This window comes from Sceloporus occidentalis, unplaced genomic scaffold, assembly GCF_023333645.1.
Source record: "Sceloporus occidentalis isolate IW3139 unplaced genomic scaffold, rSceOcc1.0.p SCAF_7, whole genome shotgun sequence".
In the NCBI taxonomy this organism is placed as follows: domain Eukaryota; kingdom Metazoa; phylum Chordata; class Lepidosauria; order Squamata; family Phrynosomatidae; genus Sceloporus; species Sceloporus occidentalis.
In genome coordinates, this window is record NW_028316987.1 from 47,672,777 (window position 1) to 47,686,821 (window position 14,045).

At 40.9% G+C, this 14,045-nt stretch overlaps 1 protein-coding gene across 1 annotated transcript in view; it reads left to right on the forward strand.

The window, feature by feature from the left end:
- The first annotated feature begins 1,105 nt into the window (after positions 1 to 1,105).
- Positions 1,106 to 14,045, forward strand: part of LOC149309708 (oxysterol-binding protein-related protein 10-like) — a 29,501-nt gene continuing 16,561 nt past the window's right edge. The window contains exons 1-2 of the mRNA XM_089534007.1: positions 1,106 to 1,390; positions 11,378 to 11,524. Coding sequence (XP_089390133.1) covers positions 1,106 to 1,390; positions 11,378 to 11,524 — 432 coding nt within the window. The remainder of the gene's footprint in view (positions 1,391 to 11,377; positions 11,525 to 14,045) is intronic.

Sequence of the window (14,045 nt, forward strand, 5' to 3'; positions counted from 1 at the left end):
TCTGTCTGTCTGGTGTGGAGCGCTTATTACAAGTCCCTTGCTCAAAGCAGCAAAGGGCCCCCTCCTTCTTCGGCGGCTGGTTTTTGCTCTCGCCGCTGAGCCCAGCCGGCTCGCGCGTGGCCACGCCCCCTCCCCTCCCGTCGAAGGCGTATGATTGGCAGCGCCACGGACCAATCGGCGTCGAGATGCGGCCCCCTGTTTGGGACGCCTCTGCTGAGGGGAGGTTATAAACGAGGCTTTTGAGCCTCGCCTCCTCAGAGGCGTTTGGGGGAGTGAGTGGGTGGGGCGAAGGAGGCAGAAAGGGGAACTCCACACGGGAAATAATGGGGTTGGGCAGCACTCCAGAGGAGCCCCAACAAACGACCCTTCCCAGAATTCCATAGCCTTGAGCCAGGACAAAGTGCTGCCCAACCCCATTATTCAGCCTCAAAAAGTGAACAGCCAAGACACATCTGAATCTTTTGTGCCCAGATGTCATCAAGTAAAGCAAGCTGAGATGCTTATATTCAGGTACAAAATTTCAATTGGAAAGACAGACCGCAACTTGTTTACACACAACAGATTCATTTATTTCAGTAATAATAGCAATAATGAGTTTTAAAATAGAAATATTACTACATTCACACACAGAGGCATATACAAGCTGCCATAACAATTTCCCAGAATTCCGCTGCATGGACTTATGAAAATGAAAGCGGATTATTTTGACCGTGAAGACCTGTGTTTCCTCCGCCAACGCTTCAGAACTCCGAGCTCTGTTCCTATTGGACGGTCAGATACAGCGTACTCATTGGCTCCGGCGCAAGCCTTCACATCACGGCCCGGCATTTCCCATTGGACGAAGACAAGGGAAATTGCGGCAAACCAACAGAAGGCGACGCCAGCGTCATGACGTCACAAGGCCAGGGGCAATGAGGTTGCCATGGAAAGCTGAGTCTTACCGCAGTTTCCATCCTGCACCTCAGTTTACTACCTATAGCTGAGGAAAGGAACTCGGCTTACCAGCTATATATACCTGAGAAAAGGACTTCAGCTTAAAACCAATAAAAGGCCACGCCGGTATCATGACGTCACAAGGACACAAGAGAGCTGACATTTTTTCAAGATGCCGCCCCCTCATTATGAGGTCGTATTTACTCCCATGTTACTAGTCCACTGGTCTGCCTTACAACAGGCTGCTAGCGGCGGGCCCTTATCACGGGTACGACTGCGCCTCTTCACACCCAGCCAGCTGACGAAGCCAGTCAAGAACAACTCATTCGAAGCCAGTCGAGATCAACTCAAAATGGAGACTTTAGATCAAGCAATCTGGTGGTTAGGAGCAGTACATGCCCTAGGATTGCTCATTGGTGGTTACATCTTCGTGCATGCTATGCACCTTCTCTTTGAGGTAAATACTTCTGCCATGCAGGAACTCTCCATCAAAGCATCACCATTGACAGATGGCCATCCAGCCTCTGCTTAAAGACCTCCAAGGAAGGATCCTTCCCTGGTCCAGGGAGGCTTTGGAAAGCAGCGTGCTCCAAGCCTTCCCTGGGGGTTGGGGGCACTGTCTTCCAGGCCCCAGGAAGGCCTTGGAAGATGCCTTCTCCAACCTTCCCTAGGGCTTGGGAGGGGAGGCCCAGGGAGGCATTGGACAGGGTTTTAAAATGTAGGACCTTTTAAAAAAATTTCCTACATTTTAAAGCTATGTCCTACATTTTTCACGGTTTGGAGGACCTCAGAGGTGGCAACCTCACGCATCAGTGGCCTCATTCCCTTCTACTTAAGTAATTAGCTTACTTGCTGTTCACCGCTATAGCGGTCTATAAATAAAACAAATTTAAATTAATTACTTTGTAACTTGTCTCTTTAGATTGTAAGTGTGAGGGCAGGGAAATGTCCAATTAACAATGTGTAAGCCACTCTGATAACATCTAGGTGTACAGAATAGGTTATCCCATTCAAGTATTTTAAAAAGTGCTATGATATGACTTTTTAATCTTATCTTCTCACTTGCTTTTGCAGGATGACCACATTGATGGCAATAATACCTCTGAAGGGAACAGTCGTGGACCCCATCGCCCAGCCAAATAAAGAAAAGCTTTTACAGCTTAAAACTCAGTGGCCCCTGAAAGACCTTGGTGGAAATTAAAAAAAGACGATCAACATTCTGTAGTATCAGTGTGTGTGTGTGTTTTAAAAGACTCCTAGATCATCAGGAAAGTTGCTTCTGAATTTCTCTCATTAGTACATAAAATCTCTTTGGTAAACCTGTTTGTGTACATATTTTATACTGAAGCAAATATCTTTTAAGCCAAAGCTTTTGTCTTTATGGTGAGATGCATATGTGCAAGCTCTTGAATAAAAATCAGATCAGCTAAAATCTCCCTGTAAATATGCAGTGACTACCTATGTTGCTATCCTAACTCCTGCTAACTTGTTGAGTTGTAATCATCAAATAGGATCTCCCATGAGACCAGCTTTTCTTTACATGCATGGAAGCTCCTTTTCTTCGTGGAGAAAAAAAGTTAAAATCCAAGCCCTTGTCATAATACATTTCATTAAAAAAAAACTCCCAAGATTTTGATGTCATAAACTGTAGCTTAACTTCACATAGTTTATCCTGATTTAAAAAAGAGGAAGTTTTAGCAAACTGTAGGCATTTATGCTCCTTTCCCCTTTCCTTTGACATGAGAAAACCAAAACATTTTGTTTTTGTTTTTATTTTTTATTAACCACCAATTCTTGTTTCATTGAGACCTAACAAGCTGTGGTTAATCTTAAGTATGGCTTGTTTGATGCAGATTTCACGTTCAGCAGAATAGCTTAAAGCAGAGGGGCAGGTTACCTGAGCATTTTGGGTTGCTAAATGTGCATGGTTAATAGAAGCTGCAGGTGTGTACATTTTGACTACAGCATTCCACATTACTTTAAAATGGCATCAGTACTTGGTTAGCAAAAGCTCAGGCGTCAGCTGTGATGTTAATAACATGTTACTTAAAAAGTATTTAAAAGATTTTTTAAAAAAAACAAAATGACCAGAACTTGCCCCAGGTTACATTCCCCAAATATATTTTAGAATAGCAATTAACAAAACTTCAAAACTTTAAAATGCCCATTGGATGTGACCAGTAATGTTTGAGTGGGAAAGAAAGAGACAAAATGTGAAACTATTAATTCAAACGGTTAGATATGTCAGTATGGAAATTTCCTGCCCCACCTCTAATCTATAGCTATGCACACATCTGTATCCAGAGTTTGGAAGGGTTACTTTTTGGTCTGCAATTTCCAGATTCTCCATGCTAGTATGGCCACTGGGATATTCTGAAAGGTATTTTCCAAAGGATAAATGTCCATAATGTTAAGGAAAAAGCAACATGGGATATACAGTGAAAGAAATAAAATTTGTATGTGAGAGTCAGGATGACTCAGTAGAAGCAATTAGAAGCCACACAGGTGTAAAAGGTAATGTAATTAACAAGTCCTAAATGCCAAGGACAGAAATGAAAAGTGGATAATTGAACACACCTGAGAATTGTTAAAGTGGACAAGGTGAAATGATGAAATCATTAATTGTGGGATGAACCAAGAGAACCAATGAGAGTGGATGTACACGCCCACTGGGTGGAAACTGACAAGAGTGGGTGGTATTTTCCAATGACTATGAATCCCAATGTATTTTGTGGGTAGTAGTAGTGGATAGTAGTGAGGAGTTGTATTGGATAGTTTTGGAGCTGTATATAGTAGAATAAAGTAGATCTTTTATATAAGACTACTGAGTTTTCTGGTGTCCTGGGTGAAGATACAAGAGCCAGCTGGATCCTGAAGAAGGGTGAAGACTTCTGTGGAAGCAAGAGTGAGAAGGCTTGGAGAGTTTGTCAGGGTCTTCAGCCTGTTCTCTGTAACTCTGCTGCTTTAGAGCAAAGCTTTAACCACTGGCCAAAACTGGTCAGCGCCGGTGCGTAACAAGGTGGTGAGTTCAAGCCAGAGGTGAAGAGCTACAACTCCCATCATCCCTGACATTTAATTGCAGTATAAATTTTTCCTCTGTCTACCAGAGAATTTGCGCCTTCCTGAATTGTAGGGTTTACTAACCAAGCTTGGTTGAACTCTGTGTATAAAGGTTATACTGTAGCTTCCAGGTCAATGTTATCTGGATCACAAATTCACTGAATGGCCTTGGGGCTCTTCTTTGCACATATTATAGTATTTCAGCAGATGGTATTGAGTTGGAAGAGGCTGATGTACCCTGGGGATTATTTTCATGAGATTTTGTGATGTGTTTATGGATATCACACATAAACACTGGCCACTCCAAAAGCTCTGCTGATATCCTCAATGGTTTTGCCATTCCTTTTAAGCATACACAAGTCCAGTGCTAGATATAGGCCTGGCACTTCTGCACAGGTGTAACTTTCCTTTTTCTTGAAGCAGCTACAAAAATATTGCTGTAAAATATCCACGAGATTGCTTTTGGTTGCAATATAATTGGATGTACAAATAGTCTTGTACATCTAACAACATTCAAAAAACTATTTGTGTGTCAGCTAGGTGTGTCTGGTTGAAATGTATTTGAGGAACTGCATTTAATGAAAGAAAAAGGATATTTGAGCCTCTCACCTTACTTTCAAGCAAGTCCTATGTTTTGTTACAATGGCCCCTCTCTTACACCTCTTCTTTGTGTAGGAATATATTAATTTGTTGTGAGATATGTTCCTTATTTTTAGAGAAGTAGTATATATATTTCTTAACAAGCCAAGAAAGAATTACAGTCATTTTGTCTTTGTGGTTTTATAAATATAATATGCCCATATTTGCTCCTATGGCTCATGAAATGGAAGTGATGGTTTGTGACCAGCTGCATTTTGGTAATCGACAACTGATATTTTCTCTGGAGGTGGAACAATTAACTTCTACTCTTTGCTAGTATTTCTCACCTTTACAGAAAGCTGGAATTTAGGAGCTCTGACATTACCCAAGCCTGCAAGAATGTATGGATTGACATTTGTATTGCAGAAACTCTCAAAAGTACATCTGAAAAGTATTGGTTTATGCTGCACTTATTCTGCTACAAAAACAACCAAAAAGAAATTATTTCATTCTGCAGTATTGTTAGTGTTTTGGATAATATTAAAAACAGTCCTGTTAAGAGTGAATTGCTTTACCTTTCAAAGCCTTTTTTCTTCTTTTCTAATTTAAAACAGTTCCATAGAGGCTGTTTTTTTGTTTTGCTTTGTTTGGACATATAAAATATCTCTGACATTGGTTTGTCTCTTCCTACATTGTTCTCAAAATGAAAATTCTGTTAGCTCTTGGATTTCTCTTTATCTTCCACTTTGCCAAATATTAATGGCAAAGATCGAAAGAGATACAGTACTGTACTTTAGGTTCACCTAAGGGCGTGAGTGTTTCCAGTGGGATTTCTTCCCCCATCATTTTTCTTTGAACAAAATCATCCATGCCATATCAGAAATTGCTTTTGAAAGTCTCCTTAGATTTAAAAGGTTTTTGCTATCTTTCATAGGAGGCTGTCTTTTGAGAAACAGAAGGTTAAAACAAAACAAATCAAATCCCTGGGTGGATGGAATAAGGTACGTGTCCTGATCTTTTGGATCCCAGTTGAGGTATAGAGGAAGGAATACAGAGGTGATCACTCAAGCAACTGTTCGTTTTAAGGCAAAGTCACATTCAGAATGTATTTTTGCTTGGCGGAACCACCTGTATATTATATGCACAGTTGTTCACTACTTTTTAGTGGTGGAAAATACATTGAACTCTTGATATCCACTGATTCTTCATTGTGGTCTGTGGGTCTCACACGTATGGGTCTGTGGCTGTGCAGAGCTCACCAGTGTATTTTCTAGAGCTGAGTAACATGACAGGAAATACCCATATCTCACCACCTGCTGGGCATGCTCAAGCCTGCCAAGTTACCTTCTCCTCAGTTTCTTTCCGTCCACAAACAGAACATAGGCCTGGAACAGATGGGCCTTTGCAGCACCCTCGTCACGTGCGAGGATTGCCAGGTGGGAGGAGCGCCCACACGCGCGTCAACCCTTGCATGTCATGGATGTGCTGCAGCTGCAGCACGCCCACCAAGTGGGGTGTGTAAAGACAATGTCGCAACTGTGCCGCTTCCAAACGGGGCGGTGCAGCTGTGACATCATTGTGCTGTCCTGGCACTTTGTGGCATTGCAGCACTGCACAATTTGGTTGCTATGGCGCTCCTGCAGAGCAAAGAGAGGCGCTGGGGAGGCGCCTCTTTCTGGCACTCTGTACCGCGCCTGTCGCTTCAGACTGCGTAGCTGTTCTCTCTTACAAGTTGTATTTCTTTATTATTTCTTATTCTCTGGTCTCCCCCCCCCCCCCATCAATAATGATAATGATGATGTTTTGTGAGGCCCACCACTCACCCTTATGGGCTATTATCATTATTAATGTGTTTATGGCTTCAACCTCTTTGTTCAAACACTGTTCCTCTTGCAGTCGGACAGTGTCTCTTTCCCACACGCTTTCCAAGTGTCTTTTGTTTAGGCGAGTGGTGTCCCTTATATAAAATAGCAAAATCAAGGTTTGCTTTTTGAAATTAATGCACACCCAAAGATTTTCAAGCCGTGAACAGTTGAATCTGTAGATAAGGAATCCATCAATATGGAGGGCCAACTCCAACTCCAACAATTGAAAGTATAGCTGATTATACTTCCTGTTTTTTTCTTCTCTTTTGGCCACACTTGGTTTGCAATTTGTTGTAAGAACATGGAAAAGTGGTCTTTATATTAATTTTGGAAGGTTTTAAATATTATAATGAAATAGTGAATTACTAAATTATTATGTAGTAGCATATTCACAGAATTAATGTTTTAATCTGTGACATAGAGAAAACAATTCTTGAAATTGGTTTAGGACTGTTTTCAGGCTGTGGCCTTAACACCTGTTTATGGGGAAGTTGTCATGTTGAACTGAATGGAGCATTTGAGGAGATATGGATAGGATCGTGCTAACAGTGTTTAATGTTTTAGTCTAATAGTATTTTGACGAACTGTCTTTTTCTTTTTTGGGACAGTAACATGCAGTTATTGACCGTGTACTTTGACAAGTCAATAGGTCATATTATCTCATTGTTACTGAGGAGCAAGGATAGACTGCATTAGGGCTGTCGATTTTTTCCCTATAGAACATAACAGTAAATTGATCAGTCTTTTCCTGGAGTGTCCTCTGGAAAGGGTGACATTCTACTGATGACCATGTTTTTTGTGCACGCTAGTGCAGCATTTGCTGTATTTATCCTGAGCTGTTCATTGGAAGACGTCATCAGTAACTAATCCAGCTTATGCTGATGCATCAAACTTCATTTAATGGCTGTGCAACCAAATTTCTGAAATCTGGTGGTAAATAAGCAATCTTGTTTTTGCTCTTGATGGCTTGATTGTATGGTGTGCTTAGCTTTTTGTTTTTTGTATATTGCTTTTGTATCCTGGGATGACTGTTTGGTTGGAAATACTTTTAACAACAATAACAATATTAAACACACACACACACACTTTCATGTATCAGTTTTGCTTTCAAGGTCATTATACATAGATATATAGTATTATTTTGGGTCCAGATTTTGGCATATGCCACCATACTGGTAAAAGTAGAATCCTCTACCTCCCCCCATCCACAGCAGCACCTTCAGATCCCTGAAATATTTTAATAAGCATTTTCCTGATTGGGTTATGCTGAGGAGCTGTCCAAATCAAGTTGAAGTAAATAGAGTCATTTCAGACACAAAATACAGATCTCTGATCTTACCTGTGACAGAAGTGTCAAATACTCACTACACTACACTGAAGCAGTGGGACAATTTACTTGTGACTCACTTCAGTAAATTCAGCTTGGATCCAATCCTAATCTCTGTTTATTGAGAGGTTTCTTAAAAAAGGAAGAGATGGTTAAAATCCTAACACTACCAATATATGCCAACAAATACGGAAAACAAAATGGTGGCCAACGGACTGGAAATGATCAATATACACCCACAAAAAAGGAGACACAAAACACTGCAGTAGCTATAGGACCATAGTATTAGTTCTCATGGAAGCAAAATGATGCTCAAAATTCTGTAATTTCTCATGGAGAGAGAAATTCCAGAGGTACTAGGGACCATATTGCAAATATAGGATGGCTAATGGAGTGCACCAAGGAATTCTGAGGAGGGAGGGAATAAAATCATCATTATAGCAAAGCATTATCTGCTATAATCAGCAGATTATAGCAAAGCCTTTGACAGCATTGATCGTGAAAATCTATGGATAATTCTTAAAGACATGGGAGTGTGTGATGCCGCAAAGGGTGGTGTGGTCACTGCCTCCAGGCTCTTTTCCCTGAACCTGTTCACTGGCTGTTCTCCTGCCACCATGGCTCTACCCTTAAGCCCAGTTGGAGGAAGCAAAGGGTTGGCTGGAGGCAGAAACCAGAAGGGAGGAAGAGAGGGGGGGAAGGCACACCCCTGGAACACATATCTCTCAGTGGAGGGAGATAGAGGAGAATGGAGGAACAGCAGAGGAGGAGGAGGAGGAGGAAGCCTGTTTCTGGGATGCAGAGACAGAAAGTCAGGGCCTGAAGGGGGCAGGAAGGAGAGTGGGGAGATACAAAGGGGCATGGAGAAAGGAAGGAGGGATGATGGAAGATGGAGTAGTCCAAGAACAGGGCAGAAGGGGTGGTATGGGAGGAGTAGGTCCAGATGGTCAGGATTAGGAAAGAGGTGAGGCTCCAGGTAGTGGGCTTGAGAGGCATGTTTTGAGGATGAGGGAGAAGGGAATTTCCCTGTCCTCAGTACTGAGCTTGAGGGAAGGGGTATCCAAGTAAGACAAGGTGGCCTGTGATCCCTGGGACCCCAGGGAAAAGATAGCAGGTGGAGGGGAAAATTTGAGTGGGAGGATATGAAGAAGCCACCCAGATGTTCTGAGGCTATGCTTGGGGTTGAGAACCCTGTTACACTCCACCTGTGTCCAGAAGGGCAAGGCTGCGGGTAGTTGGGGTTCCTTCATGATTTATTGGTGGCTAAGCTTGTTAAATAAGATGGGAATGAAGTGTAAGTTTCCTCAGTTGGGTTGGTGTCAACCCCTTTTTCTTAATAAAACCGTATAAAATCACTGAAAACCAACCGGTGACTTCAAGACACAGACACACAATGTATGAAATGGTTCTCCTAGTATACATCTTGCCTGTTTTGTTAAAAGGCAGCCTTGACCACCCCCACTGTTAGCATGTCAGATTCGATGAAGATAAAGCTGTGCATATATGTTTCTGTAAACATGTTGTAGTTACTACTCATTTGGTTCTGAAGGCCTCTAGTAAAATAACTATTTCTGATAACCCAGGCATTTGAGGCCTGGGGTCCAGGGAGATAAGACATCTGGAATTGTAAAAGCCCTCCATAGTTGGGAGAAGGTTTTTGAACATGTGATAGCGAGGCCTTTTCTTCTTCTTCAGTGCTGAACAAGCTGCTTTTTCCAATGCTAACTCATGTACACCATGTTGGAGGGTGGGGGTAGAAGCAGACAAGCAGCAGCAGCAACATCTCTCCAGTTGCAAACGATTTGTAGTTAAGCTCACTGATCCAGTCCCATGTGACTAGAAATGTAGGCAGCAGATTCATGCTGATCTGACATCATGCTTTTCAAATTCACTGGAAATTAAAAAGGAGGTGGGGGGAGAGCAGGGAGGAAAGGTTCTCTTGACTCTTCCTGGTACTACTAATGCCTAGCTCCAGCTCATTTGCTGCTTGCTATTAAAGGAGCTTGCAGCAGCAGCAGCAAACAGTAGTGCTGTTACGTAGTTCAGGATACTCAATGAGGTCGAGCTGGATGATAAGCAAGCCTGCCATAGAAGCATCGCCTGTAAGTTCCGGATCCCCTCCTGATAAGTTCATGTTTGTTTCTTCATTTTCTCCCCTCTCCCCCCCTTTTTAAATTAAACTCTTTACAGAGTATCATTGGAGTTCTTATGTGTCAGTGAAATGGAAGCAGAGGTCCAAGAGTATGTTGTTCTCTGTATTGTATGATGGGGAAGTGGTGGTGTTTACCCTTTCAGCCACTACATCAAACTGGCATGATGTAAATAATGGAGAGTTATATAGGCAGTCTGGTGGCTTAGTAATTATTTTTCCCATGGTGTATGATAAAGCTAGAGAAAACAATATTTGATGTTTGGTATATATAAAGGATGCTTAAGGTAGTGCTGTATTTTAGAAGGTATCTTGATTATAGGGTTATAGATGAACACATTACTCTGTATAAATTCAGTATGCTTTTATAATAACGCCAAACTGTGGAGACTATAGATACAATAGCCCTCCAGGTTTTGGATCTATTAGGAAACCCTTTGGAAAAATATAAATCCAAATTCCTTGTTGAAATAGAATAATCATGAAATATTTCCGTCCCCCCGTTCTGCTTCCCTTCAACACACAAAGTTACTTTATAGCCACTTTATAACTTCAACTACTTTGATTCATTTCACAAAATCATTTATTACTTTGAAACTATTGCTGTCTTTTTATCACATGAAATAAAAGTGAAAGAAATTTGCCATGATGATTAGTTTATACCTGTGCAGTAATATGGCCTCATAAAATGCAAGGGGTCAGACTGTACTACTTTCAGGAGCAAGTCCAACCTGTGCACTTCTCAAAAAGCTGACAGACTCCCCCAGCCCAAATACCATGTCTTGATTCCTTTATATGATGATTCTGGTAATCAGGCTTGAATTCCAAACTTTCCAAACAAAGTTCAAATATTTTTACATGAAAGGATTGAGATTTCATTGTACCTTGATGTTGTGTTATCTTTGCCCCCTTTAAAAATAAGTATAGGTTTTCATATCTGAAATACTAGCTTGCATGCCTGAAAGCTGAACAGATGTGCAATGTTGTCATTATCTTTAAGATAAATAATAACCTTGTTCTGGGACTAGGTAAATTCTTAAGATAGTTTTCATTTTTACAGCAAATACTACTATAGTATCTTAAGTATCTGTTTTCCCCAACAATTCCCACCAAGATTATTTTATTTTCTCATTATATCAAGAGAAAAACAACATCAAATATCTAAAGTATATATATTTTTGAGTGATGGGAATGTCATTTTAGAGGTATGAGAGTGATTAAAGGAAGTGCTCAGATTTATTCTGATCTTTCTTTATTTTGCCTGTTCAAGTTCTCAACGCTGCTGAAATCATTACTGTTTGTACCCTACTAATGATTAGTGTGATGCGTTAGCAATGAGTGTTTAGAAATAACCGTCCCAGTGTTTTTAGAGAACTCTCGAATTAAGCGTACATGAACCTGTGCCATATTGTTCCTTGTTTATCCAGGTGGTCATACTGATTATGTATTCATGTTTTTTTTAAGCATTCATCTCGTGAATTGGTCTTGGTTGAAGATGAGGTGACAGACACTGAAGATAATGAAGAGGATGATTTAGGAGTCAGGGATGATCAGCGTAGTATAATTCTTCACCTTATTTCACAACTCAAACTTGGAATGGACCTAACAAAGGTATGTGACACCACTTCCTCTCTCTGAAATAAATCCAACAGCTTTGTTTAAAAAATCACTTGCTATTGAATTAGCTTCCTCATTTGTCTTTAGTACCAGTCTCATCCCAGGCTCTGTTGTGATGGTCCTCATTGCTAATTTCCATATGTAAAAAGACAATCTAATGTCCTAAACAGGAAATACGTTGTTTTCTGTAGCAGTCTTTCAGGTGTAAGCTTACTCATACATCCACCATTGGCACTGTTTCCTAGAAGTGACACCCCTGGAACCAAGAACTGACTTTCTGATGTATTCAGGAAATTATTGTCGGAATCCAACAAATGGTTCCTCTACAAAGCCATAGGTAATGGCTGCCGCCTCCTCCTCCTTTTCTTTCAGTATTGCCAGAAGTGCTGATATACTACTCTGGCTTCTTGCCAGTGAGAACACTCTTAATTTGAAGAACAAGGGAAATTCATTGAGAAATTTACATTAAAGTGTAAATATAAATTCTCCTCTCATAAAAATAGGGATTTTCATAGCAAAAGTCTGTGGGGAAACTAGGGACAAGCAAGATTTATTAGCTTTTTAAAATCCTTTGATGGTTCCCTGGTTAACATTTCCCCAGATCCTGAACATGTTTATTAAGCAGCTGCAATCACAGACACTGATGTATGTCTCTAGGTCTCTAAGGATTTGAGGATGGTTGCTTTCTCCTATAATACACACACCACAAATCTGGCTGTAACATGTAAAGCACAACTGAACAGAACATTCAAACATGCAAATAGAGACAGACATCATCATCATTATTTTTTTACATGCTGAAGTGGATAAAATGCAGCCAGTGAGATGCATGTGACCCTTTGGGTATATATGTGGTGCCTCAGAAACCCTGAGACCTCCCCCCATTTTTTAATGTTGGGGCTGAAAACTGTCTGCTAATACTGTGGCTTTCTTTCCCCCACCCCCAGAGGCCCTGTCCCTGAAAAAAGAAAGAAAATGTGCCCCAGTCGGCAAAAGTGAAGGCTGGAAGCACCATTACATTGTTTCTGGTGTGCCAGAATGTACCAGGGTAGCCTGCATGGATAGTATGTGGTGGTGGAGAACAGCCCCCTGCCTCTTCAACAGTTGCCCACACAGTTACTTTTTTGTGTTGCTACCATAATTTTTCAAATATAGATTTTCACAGATTGCTGAAGACATGTAAGAGGTTTTGGTGGTAACCAGTTATAGAAAACATTGATTGCAATGTGTGTGGCTTTATATTAATCTCATTTTGGTGGCTTTGTAATATTTTTGCAAATTGATTTGTATATGTTGTGAAAAATGTATTAAAATGAATGGACCCTTAAATGTAGCATGACTATACACTGTTTTTTCCTTGAACCTTTGCATGCCACCTGACTATTTCTTCTATAGGCAGATTTCATCTAGTCATTGGCTCTGTTTTGTTACGGCATATTTCTGTGAGCCACATCTCTCTTAATCAGAGATCATGGACTGTCTGTAAGAAGAAGAGAGACTTTTGGCTGACATCCAACATATATATTGCAAGTAACAACTAAATAAAAATGAGATTCAGTTTGTGCCTTGAAATAGAGTGCACAATTAAATGCTGCCATTGAGGAAATTACTTGAGCAAGCTGGATATTATCGACAGTAGATGAGTTCTCCCTTTTTGTACAATTGTATCAATAGTTGTTGGAATCTGGGACCCTGCTGCTGAGTTTATGCTTTTAATATTCAAGTGAGTGGCTTTTTATAAATTACTATTGCTGCAGTCACTATCTGTTGTGAAAGAAGTGTGTGCAGATTTGTACCAGTAAGATCGTTTCGCATATTTTTATACAGATTAGCTTGTTCTGATTTTGCAATCGGGGAGACAGCTAGGTCAGGGGTAGGCAACCTGCGGCCCGCGGGTCGGATGCGGCCCAGTGAGGCCTTGGGACCGGCCCCAGCCCAGTCCTGCTGCCGATTGTCGCCAGGGCCTTTGGCGTCTCGTGCGAGGGGCATGGTGGGGCAATTGTCTATAGAAGCCTCAGAAACATGCATTTATCTTAACATTTTTTTAAAAATCAGCAATTTTTTTTGCGTGTCCTCCATTTTTTATTTAAAAAGTGCCCTCCATTTGAAAATTTTGTCCTACATTTGTCCTGGTTTATTTATTTATTTAATTTTTTTTAAAAAATATTTAATTATTTATTTTTTGGCTTCGGCCCCCCAGTTGTCTGAGGGACAGCAACCCGGCCCCCAGCTCAAAAGGGTTGCCTACCCCTGAGCTAGGTGGTTAAGGACGAAAATTTCTCCAGGGATCCCCTTTTCTGCTTGCCAGGGTCTAGAAGGATTTGCAGATTCCTCAGACACTCATGTGCACTACGGTTTGGATAAGAAAGGAAATAGCAGAGCTCTTCCATCTTTCTCATGTAGATGATACAAGACCCCAGCACAGGCTGTTGTACATACTTTGATTTTTTTAAAAAGTAGGACTTTATATATTAAATGAGAAGGATTTGTGTGTGTGTGTTTTAAAAGACTCCTA